We start from the raw sequence: 16803 nt of genomic DNA, 5'->3' as shown, positions 1-16803 counted from the left end.
TTACAGGCAGGAGACACTGTGCCTGGCCGTTCCTTTATATTGGAAAAAAGGCAAGTGAGAGTGACCTGAGACTTGGTGGAGGGGCAGGAGTAGTGAAGGGAGAGAGGGGCAGGGATCAGGCTCTGACACTAATCGGAGCTTGGGAGACAATCAGAGAAAAGGCTGGCAGGCTGGGGATGCAGTTGTGATAAGATTGAGGGGCTGGCAGAAAGCAAACCTCGCAGGGCCTGAAGATCAAGATCAAAATGTTGAACATGGGCCAGGCACAGTGGCTTACACCTGTAAATCCCAGCACTTTGGGAGGCCGAGGCAGGTGGATCATCTGAGGTTGAGAGTTCGAGACCAGCCTGGCCAATATGGTGAAACCCCGTCTCTACAAAAAATACAAAAATTAGCCAGCCATGGTGGTGGGCATCTGTAATCCCCCCTACTCAGGAGGCTGAGGCAGGAGAATCACTTGAACCCAGGAGGCTGAGGCTGCAGTGAGCCGAGATGGTGCCACTGCACTCCAGGCTGGGTGAAAGAGCAAGACTCTATCTCTCAAAAAAAAAAAAAAAAAAAAGTTGAACATGGCTTGGCATGGTGGTCATGCCTGTAATTCCAGCACTTTGGGAGTCCAAGGCGGGAAGATCACTCGAGCCCAGGAGTTTGAGACCAGCCTGGGCAACATAGCAAGACCCCACCTCTACAAAAATAATTTTTAAAATATTAGCTGGGCATGGTGGTGTTTGCCTGTGGTCCCAGCTACTCAGTAGGTGGAGGCAGGAGGGTTGCTTGAGCTCAGGAGGCAGAGGCTGCTGTGAGCTGAGATCATGCCACTGCACTCCAGCCTGGGCAACAGAGCAAGACCCTATCTCAAAAAAAAAAAAAAGATTGGAACTTTATCATAACAGCAAGAGGAAGCCACAGTAGAGGCCTTGAATGAGTGAGTTGGGACGTGAGGCCAGCAGCTCTCATGGAATTCGTCCTCGGGTGGGTCACCTCCTGGTCCTTTGCTTCCCAGGGAAGGTGAGCAACGCAGCCCTTCCTGTGGTGCCTGGCCTGGGGGCCTGGCACTTGCCTTTCAGCCATTTGCAGAGAGACTGGTGTGGCCTAGGACCTGTCTCACACTGGAAGTCAAACCCTGCTGAAGGCTGCGTTCGAGTTGCAAGTTGCGACAAGCTCCGGCTAAGACTTAGGTAGGGACGGGCCATCCAACCTGCAAGGCTGTTAAAGTTCAGAGCCTCAGGGCCTCCGGGCACATTTCTGAGAAAACTGCCTTCAAAGAAACTTCCCAGAGCTTGACAGAGCCACTGGGTTCATCCTCGGTGATGAGGCTGAGTCAGGCTGAGTTAGAGGGAAGTGTTAGAAGGGAAAATACATTTCGAATTGTGTCTGAGACATTTTTTTTCTTTTGAGGCTAGCTACGCTCTCCATAGATTTTTTCCATGAAATATTTCATACATATAAATATGTATATATAATGTGTATCTATGAGACAGAGAACAATGAAACAGACACTCATGTATCCAGTTGAAGCATAACATAATTCCCTGTGTCATCAGTGTCCCCAGGGGACCTTCCGAGGTCACATCTGTCTGGCTGCCCCTCCCCACGGGAAGCCACCATTCTGATTTTTATCAGTCCCCTTGTTTCTTGGTGTAGTTTTGCCGTATATCCTTAACAGTAGGGTTTTGTTTCGTATGTTTAAAAAAAAAAATTATTTTTGAGACAGGGTTTTGCTCTATCTCCCAGGCTGGAGTGCAGCAGTATGATGATACCTCCCTGCAGCCTCGACCTCCTGGGCTTAAGCAATCCTTCCGTCTCAGCCCTCTGGGTAGCTGGGACTACAAGCACGCAACCCCACACCCAGCTAAGTTTTTATTTTTTTGTAGAGGTGGGGTCTTGCTATATCATCCAGTCTGGCCTCAAACTCCCGGCCTCAAACTCCCAGTCTCCCCTCTCGGCCTCCCAAAGTGCTGGGATTTCAGGCATGAGCCATCTCACTCAGCCTTGTTTTACATATATATATATATTTTTAAATTTTTTAGAGACAGGGTCTCACTTTTTCCCAGGCTGGAATGTAGTGGTGCGATCATAGTTCGTTGCAGCCTCCATCTCTTAGGCTCAAGTGATCCTCCCGCCTCCCAAGTAGCTGGGACTACAGGCGTGTGCCACCATGCCCAGCTACTTTGTTTTTATTTTTTGTAGAGATAGGGTCTCGCTGTGTTTTCCAGGCTGGTCTCAAACTTCTGGCCTCAAGCAATCCTCCCAGCTGGGCCTCCCAAAGTGCTGAGATTATAGGTGTGAGCCACTGTGCCCAGCCTGTTTTTGAAGTACTTATAGATGGTTTTATACCATGCATCTTCTGTGGCTTGCTTTTTCACTCAGCATCATGTTCCTGGGGTGCATCTGTGCTTATGCACATGGTCATATTTCTTTCCATGTTCACTGCTGGGGAGTGTGCCAGCGCTGAATACACAGTTTATTTATCCACGCTGTTGCACGAGGTGTGTGTGTGGTTTCTGGTTTTGGATACATGGTGCTGCTGTTGAACATTCTTGTACAGGTCTCTGGATGCACACGAGTAGAATTTCTCTAGGGATGATATCTAGAAGGGACTCCTGGCATGTGTGTTCTGCACGTTCAACCCTACTATGTAAAACCAACTTGTTTTCTAATCCTTGCAGGTTTTTTTCATACAGTAACAAATGTCTGCATGTGAGCCCCTACTGGGGACAGAGGTGCAATAGTGTCCTTACTGTGTCACTCCAAGTGAGAACAGGTGCTCCCAGATCATGGCTCCAGGTCTTTGTGAGATGAACTCACCCTTCACCAGGCTGCTTTATCTTGCCTCTCCCTCTGCCTAGCAAACTCCCACTCAAAATGCTCCCAGCTCTCTAAGGAGGGGAACCTCAGGGAGGTCTTCACGTGGAGGAGGTCTGGGCTGGAATCCCAGTTAGACTTGCTGGGTGACCCTCAGCAAGTTGCTAGGGCTCTCTGCTTCTTGGTTTCCTTGTCTACAAAACAAGGATGAGCACATCCATCTCTCAGAGCCTCTGTGGTCATTAAATGAGATTATTTCTTTTTTTTTTTTTTTTTTTTTTTTTTTTTTTTTTTAGAGACAGAGTCTTGCTCTGTTGCCAGGGCTGGAGTGCAGTAGAACGATCTGGGTTCACTGCAAACTCTGCCTCCCGGGTTCAAGTGATTCTCTTGCCTCTGCCTACTGAGTAACTTGGACTACAGGCACCCGCCATCATGCTCAGCTGATGTTTTGTATTTTTAGCAGAGATGGGGTTTCACCATGTTGGCCAGCCTGGTCTCGAACTCCTGACCTCAAGTGATCTGCCCACCTCGGCCTCCCAATCCCACCTGTGCTGGGATTACAGGTGTAATCACCATGCCCAGCCAAATGAGATAATTTCTATAAAGGGTCAGGCACAGTGCCTGGCATGTGGGCAGCCCAGAGGGGAAGCACTTCCTGTTCTGCCAGCAGGGCGTGCGGCTGCCCTATCTGCAGGGTTCCAGAGGATGCTGTTCCTCCCACCGGGGCTTGTGTGGGCGGCTGACACTTACCACCAACCTCTGAGAAGCTTGCAACTCAGGGGCTGTGTGGGAAACGTCTTTGCACCCTCTGTTCCCAGCACAGTGCTCAGCACAGAGCCAGTTCTCACTCAAGTCGGCTGAGGTTGAAGAGGCCCTTTCACTCCAGGCACTCACAAACTGGTCCACTTTCCCAAGTTCAACTTCACCCCTGGTTGCTAAGCAACTGTGCTGCACAGGGGAATTAATGATGGGACAGGTTTCAACGAGATCCAGGGTCTGTGATTTCACTGCATCTGAGGTAGAAAGGTCTCTTAGCTGGGCATGGTGGTGTGTGCCTATAGTCCCAGCTACTTAGGAGGCTGAGGTGGGAGGATTGCTGGAGCCTGGGAGGTCAAGGCTGCAGAGAGCTACGACGAGGTAGGAGGGTCCCTTTCATCTCTGCTCTGGAAAGAAGATTTTGCCCTAGTTATTTACTGCTTAGCTGACAGGCCACTGAGGTGGCTGCCCCAGGTCACCCGGGTCCCGGGAGGAAGGCTTTCTGTGTCACTGAGCACTCTTGTAACAGGTGGTTGGCATGTGCCAACTACAACCTCCTTGTTCATGAAAGCTGGTAAGAAATGCTTCTTGGTCCATCTAGACTTGCCTGTCTTCTTGCCTTGAGCTGCTGTTTAACTCCTAGGCATGTGCCTTCTGACCCCGCAAAAAGTATAAGCTTCTTAACACCTGCCTTTCAGCTGTCTTGTGCATTCATGGTGCTGAGCAAGTCTTTGTACTAAGTAGATGTCTTTACTAGTTAGGAGGCTTTGGGCTACAAATCACAGTAGACCCAACTTCACAAGGCTTGGGGCAAAGAACATTTATATCTTACAGGAGTCCAGAGGTGGGAGGGGCCCAGTGCTGGTTAATTCAGTGCCCAGGAGGTGACATCAAGGAACGAGGGTCTTTCCAGTCCCCTGCCCTGCCATCCTGAGGGTGAATCCTCAGGATGGCAGAGCAGAGAGCTGGAAAGACCCTCAGTCCTTGATGTCACCTGAGGGGTACAGGCTGAGGTGCAGTGACCCAAACCATCACATCCACCTTTATACACTCACAGCCAAAAGCCCAAGGACAAGGTGTCCCTGTTAAAGATCAAGGAAAACCTCCAGAGCCGCCCCCAGTGCATGTTCCTGCAGGTTGCATGGCCAAAAGCACTTCACCTGCTTGTTTCTACACTACTGGTAGAGACCAAACGAGGGCCACTCTTTGCAGCTCAAAAGATATTCAGCCTCCCTAAAGCATCAGACTGCCTGGCATTTGGGACAAAAAAAAAAAAGGATTCTGTTAGCAGGAAGTCGGGGGTAGTGTGGAGAGACACCAGCAGTGCCTGCCACCTAGTCAATAAATAATTCATTGAATAAAATTCTTAGGCTGTCCACTTCTTGAAAATAATAAAAGCAAGTACATTTTCCTTTGTGAATGCAAATGATCACGTGGTCATGTTGTCAGAATGAGCCATTGTTGTGGGCATGTCTATGCTGTTGCTGGCTTTGACCCAGGTAGCCATTGCCATGTGTTAGCAAAAGACTCATAGAAGTCAGGACTTAAGGCAGTGAACTAAGGAGGTTATCATCTACACAAAGTTCATCGGATTCAATGGAGACCAAATCCTCATTTTTAATTACTTTAAATCCAACTTTTGCTCATGACAGAAAATAGATATTTTTACTCAAGGCACTTTGGTTGCAGGGAACAAAATCCCACTTGAAATATCTCAAATTGGCCAAGAGTGGTGGCTCATGCCTGTAGTCCCAGCACTTTGGGAGGCTGAGGCGGGTACATCACCTGAGGTCAGGAGTTCGAGACCAGCCTGGCCAACATGGAGAAACCCTGTCTCTACTAAAAATACAAAATTAGCCAGGTGTGGTGACAGGCGCCTGTAATCCCAGCTACTCAGGAGGCTGAGGCAGGAGAATCACTTGAACCCGGGAGGCGGAGGTTGCGGTGAACCAAGATCATGCCATTGCACTCCAACCTGGGTGACAGAGTGAGATTCTGTCTCAAAAAAAAAAAGAGTCAAATACGTTATTACTTTACTTTGAATAATGGATAGAACAACTAGGCAGAAGATCAACACATAAGAAACTTGCACAACACTATAAACAAACCAGACCTGGCTGGGCGTGGTGGCTCACACCTGTAATCCCAGCATTTTGGGAGGCCAAAGCAGGTGGATCACTTGAGGTCAGGAATTCGAGACCAGCCTGGCCAACATGGCAAAGCCCTGTCTCTACTAAAAATACAAAAATTAGCCAGACGTGCTGGCTGGAACCCAGGAAGCAGAAGTTGGAGTGAGCCAAGATTGCACCACTGCACTCCAGCCTGGGTGACAGAGGGAGGCTCTGTATCAAAAAAAAAAAAAAAAAAAAAACTAGACCTAACAGACATCTGTAGTACACACCGTCTGACAGCAGCAGAATAATACATTAATCTATGAACTAAGTTCCTCCCAAAGTTAGTTTGGCCTCTGCCCAGGAATGAACAAGGACTGCTTGGAGGTTAGAAGCAAGATGGAATTGGTTAGTCAGATCTCTTTCACTGTCAGAATTTTCTGTTATAACTTTTGCAAAGGCAGTTTTACCTCCTCCCTTACAAAAGTAGAAAAAGAAGAGCTAACTAAACCTAAAGCAAGGAAAATAAAGGAAATAATCAGGACTAGGGCAGAAGCAAATGAACCTGAGAATAGAAAAGGAATACAGAGAATTAATGAAGCCAAAAGTTGGTTCTTTGATATATCAACAAAATAAGAGAGAAGATGCAAATTACTAGAATCAGAAATGAAAGAGGGAAAATTATAACTGAACTTATAGAGATAAAAAGAAGTATGAAGGGAACTGTGAGCAATTGCTGCCAATAAATTAGATAACTTAGATATAATGGACAAATTCCTAGAAAGACACAAACTACTAAAACTGGCTCAAGACAAACGAAAATATGAACAGACCTGTAATAAGTAAGGAGGCTGAATTTGTAAAAATAATCCACAAAGAAAAGCCCATGCCCAGATGTCTTCACTTGTAAGTTCTACCAAACAAAAGAAAAATTAATATCAATTCTTAAAAGCCTCTTCCAAAAAGCAAAAGAGGAACAAACACTTCCTAAATCATTCTGAGGCCAATATCAAAACCAGACAATGACATCACAGGAAAAGAAGTACCCTGATATACCCTGATATCAAAACCAGACAATGACATCACAGGAAAAGAAAACTACAGACCAATATCTCTTATGAATATGAATGCAAAAATCCTATTTTAAAAAACTAGCTAATTGAATCCAGCAACATATAAAAAGAATTATATACCATGACTACCTGGGATTTATGCCAGGAATACAAGGTTGGTTTAACATCTGAAAGTCAGGTAGTGTAACCCTATCAATAGAATAAAAAACAAAAACCACATGGCAGCCTCAATAAATGCAGAAAAAGCATCTGACAAAATCAAGAACCCTTTCAGGATAAAAACATTCAATAAACCAAGAAAGTAAGAAAACTTCCTCAACCTGATAAAGGACATCTATCTTAAAAACAAAAGCAAAAGCCTACAGCTAATGTCATACTTGACAGTGAAAGATTGGATGCTGTCCGCTAACATCAGTAACAAAGCAAGGGTTCCTGCTGTCAACACTTCTATCTAACATTGTACTAGAGGTATTTTAGCCAGAGCAATTAGGCAAGGAAGAGAAATAAGACGCACCCAGATTGGAAAGACAGAAGTAAAACTACCTTTATCTGCAAATGACATGATCTTATATATAGGATATCATAAGGTATCTCTAACAAACTAACAGAACTAATAAATGACTTCACAAGGTTGCAGAATACAAGGTCAATATACAAAAATAAATTATATATCTATAGACCAGCAATGAATATCCCACAAATGAAATTAAGAAAAAAACTCCCACTTGTGTCATCAAAAATAATGAAATACTTAGGAATATATTTAACAAAAGAAGTGTAAGACTTGTACACTGAAAACTATGAAACATTGCTGAAAGAAATTAAAGAAGATTTAAAGAAAGACATCCCCATGTTCATAGATCAGAAGATTTAATATTGTTAGGTAGCAGTACTCTCCAAATTGATCTACATATTCAGCAGATTTACTACCAAAATACCAACTGCCTTTTTTGCAGAAATTGACTTCCTAATCCTAAAATTAGGTAAAAGGCACCTAGTAGCCAAAACAATCTTGAAAAAGAACAAGGTTGGGAGACTCATACTTCCCAATTTCAAGGCCTACTACAAATCTACAAATCTTCAGTAATCAAGACAATGTAGTACTGGCATAAGGGTACACATATAGATGAATGGAATAGAATCAATAGTGCAAAAGCAAATGTTTACTTTTATGGTCAGTTGATTGTCAACAAGGGTAGCAAGACCATTCAGTGGGGAAAGAATAGTCTTTTCAAACAAACTGTGCTTGGATAACTGGACATCCACACATAAAAGAATGCAGTTGGACCCCTACCTCACACCATACACAAAAATTAACTCAAAATGGATCATCCTCAATGTAAAAACTAAGGTATAATATTCAAAGGAAAAAAACAGGAGTAAGTCTTCATCATCTTGAGTTAGACAATGGTGTTTTGGATACATACCAACAGCACAAGTGAAAAAAAGAAAAAATAAATAAATTGGACTGCCTCAAAATTTAACACTTTTGTGCTACAAACAATGCTTTTAAGAAAGTGAAAAGACAACTGACAGAATGGGAGAAAATATTTGCAAGTGATATATTTGATAAGTGGCTTGCATCCAGAATACATAACAAAATCCTACAACTCAATAATAAAAAGACAAACAACACAATTTTAAAATGGGCAAAGGATTTGAATAGACATTTCTCAATGCACACAAATGGCCAATATGCACATGAAAAGATGCTCAATATTGTTAGTCATTAGGGAAATGCAAATCAAAACCACAATGAGATGCTACTTCACACTCAGTAGGAGAGCTGTAATAAAAAAGACACACAATAACAAGTGTTAGCAAGAATATGGAGGAATTAAAACCCTCATGGCTTGCTGGTGGCAATGTAAAATGATGCAGCTGCTTTGGAAAACAGTTTGGCAATTCCTCAAAATGTTAAATATAGAGTTGCCATATGGCCTAACAATCCACTCCTATGTATCTACCCAAGGGAAATAAAAACATACAGTCACACAAAAACTTTTACATGAATGTTCATAGCAGCATTGTTCATAATAGACAAAAGGTAGAAACAATTCAAATGTCCATTAGTGAATGAACAGAGAAGCAAAATGTGGCGTGTCCACGCAATGAAAAAATCACTGAGCAATTTAAAATAAATGAAGTCCTGATACATGCTACAACAGGAACAAACCTTGAAAAGTTGCTGAGTGAAAGAAGCCAGCCATGAAAGACCATAAATTGTAGGATTTCACTTGTATAAAATGTACAGAAAAGGCAAATCTATACAGACAGAAGGTGAACTAGTGGTTACACGGGGCTGGAGGGGCAGGGATTAGAGGGAAATTGAGAGTGGCTAATAAAGGGCGTGGAGCTTCTTTTTGAAATTACGGAAATGATTTTAAATTGATTGTGGTGGTGGTTGCACAACTCTGTGAATATACTAAAATCATTGAATTGAACATATTAAAAAGGTAACTTGTATGCTATGTGAATTATATCACAATAAAGCTATTTTTAAAAATGAATGACTTAGATCTATATGTATCCACCTAGATAAATCTCAAAAAAAAATGTAGAGGCAGAAAAACATGTTGAAAAAGGAAATATACAGTATGACACCATTTATGTGAAATTTTAAAACAAAAGCCAATAGTATATATGGTTTAGGGAACTATACATTTTTAGTAAGACATAAAAACTTGGACAGAAAGGGTAGACTTCAACCACAGGATTTTCCTTCTCTGCCCTATAAATAATCTTTTTAAAAATTTATGGCTTAAACTTCCATTGTTTATGTTTAGTATATAAGGAAATATATATTTTTATATTCATACCCCCTTTCTTAGACAAAAGGTAAAATGCCATATATACTTTACTGTACAGGACTTTTTTTAACTTAATATATTCTAGAGATCACTCCAGAGGAGTTTATAGAGCTGTTCCAGTAAGACTGTTTTATTAAGCTTGTTGGGGTTTATGTCTAAAAGGAGGAGGGCCAGAGATGGATGACTACATGGAGACGCTGAAGGATGAAGAGGACGCCTTGTGGGAGAATGTGGAGTGTAACCGGCACATGCTCAGCCGCTATATCAACCCTGCCAAGCTCACGCCCTACCTGCGTCAGTGTAAGGTCATTGATGAGCAGGATGAAGATGAAGTGCTTAATGCTCCTATGCTGCCATCCAAGATCAACCGAGCAGGTAACCTTAGGACCTCTTTGCAGGAGAGGGAGGGCTACCGCACACGCAACTTCCAGACATACCCTTTGGTAGCTGTACCAAAATGAAGTTGCTCTAGGTCAGGGATTTTTAAACTGGGGTCCACAGACCATTACCTACCCATTTGTGTATAGAACTCAAGCTGTCTGTGTATAGAACTCAAAGGATCCATAAACTGGGAGGGGGGAAGAAATGCCATCTTTATTTTACCAACCTCAACTGCAATTTAGCATTGCCCTCGATTGCAAATGTCAGGAAGCCACAAATTACAGGAGTGATTAGTAATTCTTGTGACTTAGGCAACAATGAAAATTACAGATCTCTTCCTATCACTACAGCTACTGCAAATCTCTCAAAATGCCACTTACACTCATCTCTCTTTCAAAATTACAGTACTTATTAGACCTGCCAAGAAGTCTTGTTATTTAATGCATTAATAAAGAAGTCCGTTACTGAAACACAAATTTATTTAATATTTGATAACTGGATTTTATTATAATTGGTTTCTTTTGTAATCTGATGTACTTTATCTGTTTAAAAATATTATTCCGAGAAGGGTTCTACAGGCTTTTCTAGCCTGACTTCCGGGGGGGTGGGTAGGACACTTTATCATATTCACTAAAGATAATAAATATGGTTTGTGAAGCTTGTTTTAATTTTATATTATGTACATGTGTATACACATGTACTTGTAGAGTTATCTTTGTTTATGGTCACCAGACCACAATGTTAAATGTTTTTCTTTCTATGGATCAGTTTAGAAGGTTTGATAATCACTGTCCCCCAGCGTGGCTGGTGGTAAGTGGCTCATCAGCTGCGACTCTCTGGCATCCATGGCAGACATCACTAATCAGCATGCTTTCCCACTGAGTTTGGATGTAACTTTGGAATGTTTCTCAAAACAGTACTGCAGGCGGCTTCACCAAACAATCGGAGTTGACATAACATCAAATTTATTTCTTCTGTCCATCCTAGGGAAAAGGTCAAGTTTTAAGACCTACCTTTCTTCTTCTGTATCTCAGAAGAATATCTGAAAATAAAATGTTTAAGGAAGGGCCCAGAAATGTAAGCAATAAGTGGAATCAATAGTATAGAAACTGGGACCAGCTGGGGAAATTACATTTAAGGTGTTTCCAAGTTGTGTAATAGTCCCAAAGAAAAATCTAGAACTATCCCTGCTTCCTATGATTTTTCCTAGCCCCTCACCCAAAGATTTATCTTCCTGCTCTCAATCCCAGAGAACCATATATTATCCCATAATTTTTATCGTGCTTCCAACCTCCTTCAGTCATAGAAGACCTGGTGCCTACGTGGTTCATTTTGGCCCTGGTCAGTTGGGAAACTCTTCAAAACTGGGGCAGCAATTCCATTTATCCTGGTTCTACCAGTTTATTAGAAAAAGAAAACGAATGCTCACCGAATCCCTGCGGACGTCCTGGCACTTTGATTTACGTCATCTGGGCTCCAAGATACAACTCAGAAGTGATAGAATGTGGGGAGACTGTCTTCTCAGAGTTGATTGAAGGACACAAGTCCAGGATGAGACCAGCCACAGAGACGTGCGTTCCATCAGATATGTATTCTCACAGAGTGATCTGCTGTTTCCCCTAGGCCGGCTGTTGGACATTCTACATACCAAGGGGCAAAGGGGCTATGTGGTCTTCTTGGAGAGCCTGGAATTTTATTACCCAGAGCTGTACAAACTGGTGACTGGGAAAGAGCCCACTCGGAGATTCTCCACCATTGTGGGTAAGTGCTTTTGCCATTGGGAACATCTGGACTCTAAGAGGAGGGGCGTGTGTGTGTGTGTGTGTGTGTGTCCTCAGTAGTGGCATGGTTCTTAAGCTGTGAATCCATGACATATAGAACTGGGGTCTGTCAACCACTTATTTTGCTTGATGATGAAAGATTAACGGGGGCAAAAGGAGGCAGGAGCCAAGAGAAGTGGCTGTTCACGGACCATCCCCCATGAATGGCGCCAGGGGGAACACAAGTTCATTCTACCCCGTAGATCTTGTCCTTGCCTTGGCTGCATTCTTTCTAGTCTGTCATGGACCAGAGCCCTTGAGCATCTTGCCTTCTTAATCTTCCTTTCTAAACATTCTTGAATCAGTCTTCTCTCCCTCCCCAACACTTCCCACAGTCCAGACTCCCACAACCCCACCAACTCTCTATATCCATTCCCCATCTGTTCCAGTGCTTTCTCCATTCTTCCTCCCCTATTTAAAACCCTTTGGTTGTTTTTCATTGCTTCTTTGTAAAGACCCAGGTCTTGGCCAGGCACAGTGGCTCACGCCTGAAATTCCAACACTTTTGGAGGCTGCAGCCACAGAATTGCTTGAGCCCAGGAGTTCCAGGCTGCAATAAGCTGTGATTATGCCCCTGTACTCCAGCCTGGGTAACAGAGCGAGACCCTGCTTTAAAATATAAAAAAAGACCCAGGTCTTTAATGCAGCCCACAAGGACCCTTCATGATCCAGTCCCTGCTGACACTCCCAGCCTCGCCTTTCTTTTCTCTCTCTCTCCTTCAGCCACTTTGGTCTTCGTTCAGTTCCTGAAATATGCCAAGTTCCTCCCTCCTCCCCATATGGCCTTGGCAATGTTGTTCCCCTTTCCTAGAATGCCTTTTCTCTCTCTAACTTAACATTTTACCTCAACCATCAGGAGCCTTCTCCAAGCCCCTCTGCCCACGAGGCTGGATCTGGGCCCCTGCTACACACTCTCATAGCCCCATCTACCTTTACTTTGTGAAATCCTCACGGTCTGTAATTCTATTTGTGGTATCATTTGATTTTTTTAAATGTGTTTCTCTTATTACACCATAAGCTCTCCCGGGGCCAGGACTGTGAGTCTCGCTCACTCTGAATCCCCAGTGCCCCGTGGGCAGAGTGAGTAAAAAGCTCGGCACAACGTTGGTGAGTGAGTGAATGAATGGCACCTGCCCTGCGTCTGGAACCTCCTTTTCCCACTTCCCAGTCCTCAGGCCTGACTGGGTGCCCCCTCTCCACAGTGGAGGAAGGCCACGAGGGCCTCACGCACTTCCTGATGAACGAGGTCATCAAGCTGCAGCAGCAGATGAAGGCCAAGGACCTGCAACGCTGCGAGCTGCTGGCCAGGTTGCGGCAGCTGGAGGATGAGAAGAAGCAGATGACGCTGACGCGCGTGGAGCTGCTGACCTTCCAGGAGCGGTACTACAAGATGAAGGAAGAGCGGGACAGCTACAACGACGAGCTGGTCAAGGTGAAGGACGACAACTACAACTTAGCCATGCGCTACGCACAGCTCAGTGAGGAGAAGAACATGGCGGTCATGAGGAGCCGAGACCTCCAACTCGAGGTGAGGGGTGCCCAAGGGCTACTCCCCCAGGGTGACCCGGGGGGAAACAAATGTCACCAGGGCTCAAGTCCCCCATGAAGCAGGTGTAGGCACATGCACATGGTCTGCTGGAGCTTCCTGCCAGCCAGGTGAGAGGGAATGGAGGACATAGGGCCTCTGGGAGTCCTAGGTCCACTAAGTGCCTGCACGTGTACCCATAGTGCTTAGCGCTACCGGTTCAGTGGCCTACATCCCCTGTGCGCATGGGCAGACATGCGCACAAGGACCGACCCAGTGCAGCTTTCCACCACCGGCTGGGTCCCAGATCCACCTTGTGCAAGCGCATGCAGACCCGGTGGGGCTCCCAGAATGGCTCACTTCGCAAATGAATTAAGGAGATTTACATCTTTTTTCTTTTATTTTATTTTCCTTTCTTTTCTTTTTTCTTTTCCTTTCTTTCCTTCTTCCCTCCTTCCTTCCTTCCTCTCTCTTCCTTCCTTCCTTTCTTTTCTGTCTTTTCTTTCTTTCTTTTTTTTTTTTTTTTTTTGAGACAGGGTCTTCCACTGCCCAGGCTGCAGTGGTGTGATCATGGCTCACTGAAGCCTTGACCTCCTAGACTCAAGCAATCCTCCTGTCTCAGCCTCCAAAGTAGCTGGGACTACAGGTGCCCGCCATCACGCCAGGCTATTCTTTCAATTTTTTTGTAGAAAAGGGGTCTCGCTATTTTGCCCAGGCTGATCTGCAACTCCTGGGCTCAAGTGATCTGCCTGCCTTGGCCTTCCAAAGTGGCGGGATTACAGGTATGAGCCACTGCACCCAGCCTCGTTCATTCTCTCTGTTTATGGAGTGCCATTGGGTACCAGGCTTTTTGTTTTCGGGTTTTTTGGAGGGGTTTTTGGACAGTCTCACTCTGTCACCCAGGCTGGAGTGCAGTGGTGTGATCACAGCTCACTGTAGCTTTGGCCTTGCAGGCTCAGGTGATCCTCCCACCTTAGCCTCCCAAGTAGCTGGGACTACAGGTACATGCTATGCCAGCTAGTTTTTTTCTATTTTTTTCCTATCCACCCCCCCCCCCGCCCTTCTCTATTTTTAGTAGAGACAGTGTTTTGCCATGTTGCCCAGGCTGGTCTTGAACTCCCGGGCTCAGGCAATCTGCACACTTGGCCTCCCAAAGCGCTGGGATTACAGGTATAAGCCACCACGCCTGGCCCCCAGGCTCTTTTCCAGGAATACATAGCTCAAGACTAAAACCCTACTGTCGTGGAACTAACATTGTAATCAGAAAACAAATGCATAAATACTTGGTAGAAATGAGTGCTATCAAGAAGAGAAGACAGGGCGTGAGGACAGAACATGAGGGTTGCTACTTTAAATGGGGTGGTCAGCAAAGGTCTCTAAGAAGGAGACGCATGAACAGAGATCTGAAGGGATAAAAGGAGCCAACCATGCAAGTCTCGGGGGAAAGCACTTGCAAAGGCCACAAGTAGGGGGCATGTTTTTTTGTTTTTGTTTTTGAAGAAACAGCAGGAAGGCTGGGCTTGGTGGCTCACACCTGTAATCCCAGCATTTGGGGAGGCCAAGGCGGGAGGATTGCTTCAGTCCAGGAGTTTGAGACCAGCATGGGCAACATGGCAAAACCCCATCTCTACAAAAATAAGCCAGGCATGGTGATATGTGTCTGTGGTCCCAGCTACTGGGGGGGATAAGGCAGGATGATTGCCTGAGCCTGGGAGGTCGAGGCTGCAGTGAGCCATGCCTGTCAAAAGAAAGAACGAAAGGAAGGAAGGAAAGAAGGAAGGAGGGAGGGAGGGAGGGAAGGAAGGAAGGAAGAGAGAGAAAGAGAAAGAAAAAGAAGGAAGGAAGAAGGAAAGAAGGGAAGGAGGGGGGAGGGAGGGAAGGAAGGAAGGAAGAAAGGGAGGGAGGAAGGGAGGGAGGGAGGAAGGAAGGAAGAGGGAGGGAGGGAGGGAGGGAGGAAGGAAGGAAGAGGGAGGGAGGAAGGCAGGACTGGGAGGGAGGGAGGAAGGAAGGAAGGAGTGGGAGGGAGGAAGGAAGGAAGAGGGAGGGAAGGAGGGAGTAAGGAAGGGGAGGGAGGGAGGAAGGAAGGAAGGAAGGAAGGAAGGAAGGAAGGAAGGAAGAAAGGAAGGAAGGACAGAAGGAGGGAAGGAAGGAAGGAAAAGAAAAAAATGAAAGAGAAAAGAAATGGCAGGAGAGTCAGTGGGGCCAGAGCCAAATAAACAAATGGTACAGAACGGAGTGGAAGGGATGGCCAGGGTCCAGATCACGGGGGCATGGTAAGAACTTTGGGATTTATTCTAGTTGTGATGAGAAGTCTCTGAAGGATTGAGAGCTGAGGAGTGACGATTTATATCTGAGAAGGATCACTCTGGCTGCTGGGTGGAAAACAGACTCACAGAATATTTATTAAGCACCTGCCACGTGTGAGGCACTGTGCAAAGCACTGTGGGAGACACGGGGATAAATAACGTGAGCTGTGCTCAGGTCACTTACAATTTAGTGAAGCAGACAGATCTGTAAACAATCCACCAGGAATTCAGGTGAATTGAGTCAGTGGCATAGCAGGCAATAGTGTTTTGGTTAGGAGCATGAGCTTTGTAAGTCCTGTAGTTTTGAGTTCAAATTCTGGCTTTATGCTTTATGACTTACTTAGCTATTGGCCTCAGTTTCCTCATTTGCAGATGGCAATAATGAAAGTAATACCTGTGCCCTACGATTGCTGGGATGCTGAACCGTAGGTCTTTGGCAGAGTGGCTGACCCTGTAAACACCCCACAATGCTAGCACCCCATGCCTGCTCGTGTGGGACCCGGGACTTAGCCCGGGACACTTGGGTTGAGCTTTGAAGATGCTGAGGAGATTTTTTTTTTTTTCATGAGCAGGAGGAGAGATTTCTATGCTGTTTTTACCTAGGATTTGGGGAAGTTACCCTGTGGCAGGGACTTACAGGTTTCTCTCCCGGAACTTTCTCCTGTGTTCTGTTTCCCTGGAGATATATTAATAGTGAGAAAGTGTAAGTAGAATTTGGAAGAACATCTGGCCAGCAGAGTCCCTGGCTGGTTTTCTTGGCCTCGGGCTGCTTCCTACACGCCTCTTTCTTCATCGTCTCAGGTTAATCACTGGGGTGCAGGAGCTGGTCTTTTCTTGCTAAAGCCACTGCTCTCTACCTGCCAGATTCCTTGAGACAATTCTCCCTCCAAGACTAGATTTGAAAAATGACACTCTCGCCTTTGGTGCCTCCCCTCTTTATAGCCCTCGAATGCAACCTTCTTGTTTGGGATATTTTAGCAAAGCTGATGTGTTTGGGGAGGCACACAGGTTAGTCTCACAGGTTGAAGAAGTCTTCTGCTGGTCCCAGTTCCTGACACTAAATCTTGAGTGTGAAAATCAGCACAACTCCACTTGTCTCATTTCCAGATGTGATAGCTGCCTCCTCCAGGAAGCCACTCTTTCTGCCACTAAGTCTAGGGAAGTTCTTTAGGCCGGAGATTCTGTGAAATTACAATTCAGTGGATTTCAGGCTGTC

At 45.1% G+C, this 16803-nt stretch overlaps 1 protein-coding gene across 2 annotated transcripts in view; it reads left to right on the top strand.

Annotated features, from left to right (window-relative positions):
• CARD11 (caspase recruitment domain family member 11) overlaps positions 1–16803 on the top strand; it is a 137933-nt gene that overhangs the window by 86722 nt on the left and 34408 nt on the right. For both annotated transcript variants that reach the window (XM_032755777.2, XM_032755778.2), the window contains exons 3-5: positions 9718–9930; positions 11560–11697; positions 12959–13284. In XM_032755777.2, coding sequence (XP_032611668.1) covers positions 9718–9930; positions 11560–11697; positions 12959–13284 — 677 coding nt within the window. The remainder of the gene's footprint in view (positions 1–9717; positions 9931–11559; positions 11698–12958; positions 13285–16803) is intronic.

The sequence above is a fragment of the Hylobates moloch genome, unplaced genomic scaffold (genome assembly GCF_009828535.3).
Source record: "Hylobates moloch isolate HMO894 unplaced genomic scaffold, HMol_V3 SCAFFOLD_1, whole genome shotgun sequence".
NCBI classification, from domain to species: domain Eukaryota; kingdom Metazoa; phylum Chordata; class Mammalia; order Primates; family Hylobatidae; genus Hylobates; species Hylobates moloch.
The sequence above is the reverse complement of the archived record's forward strand: the minus strand, read 5'-3'. Positions and strand labels throughout refer to the sequence as shown.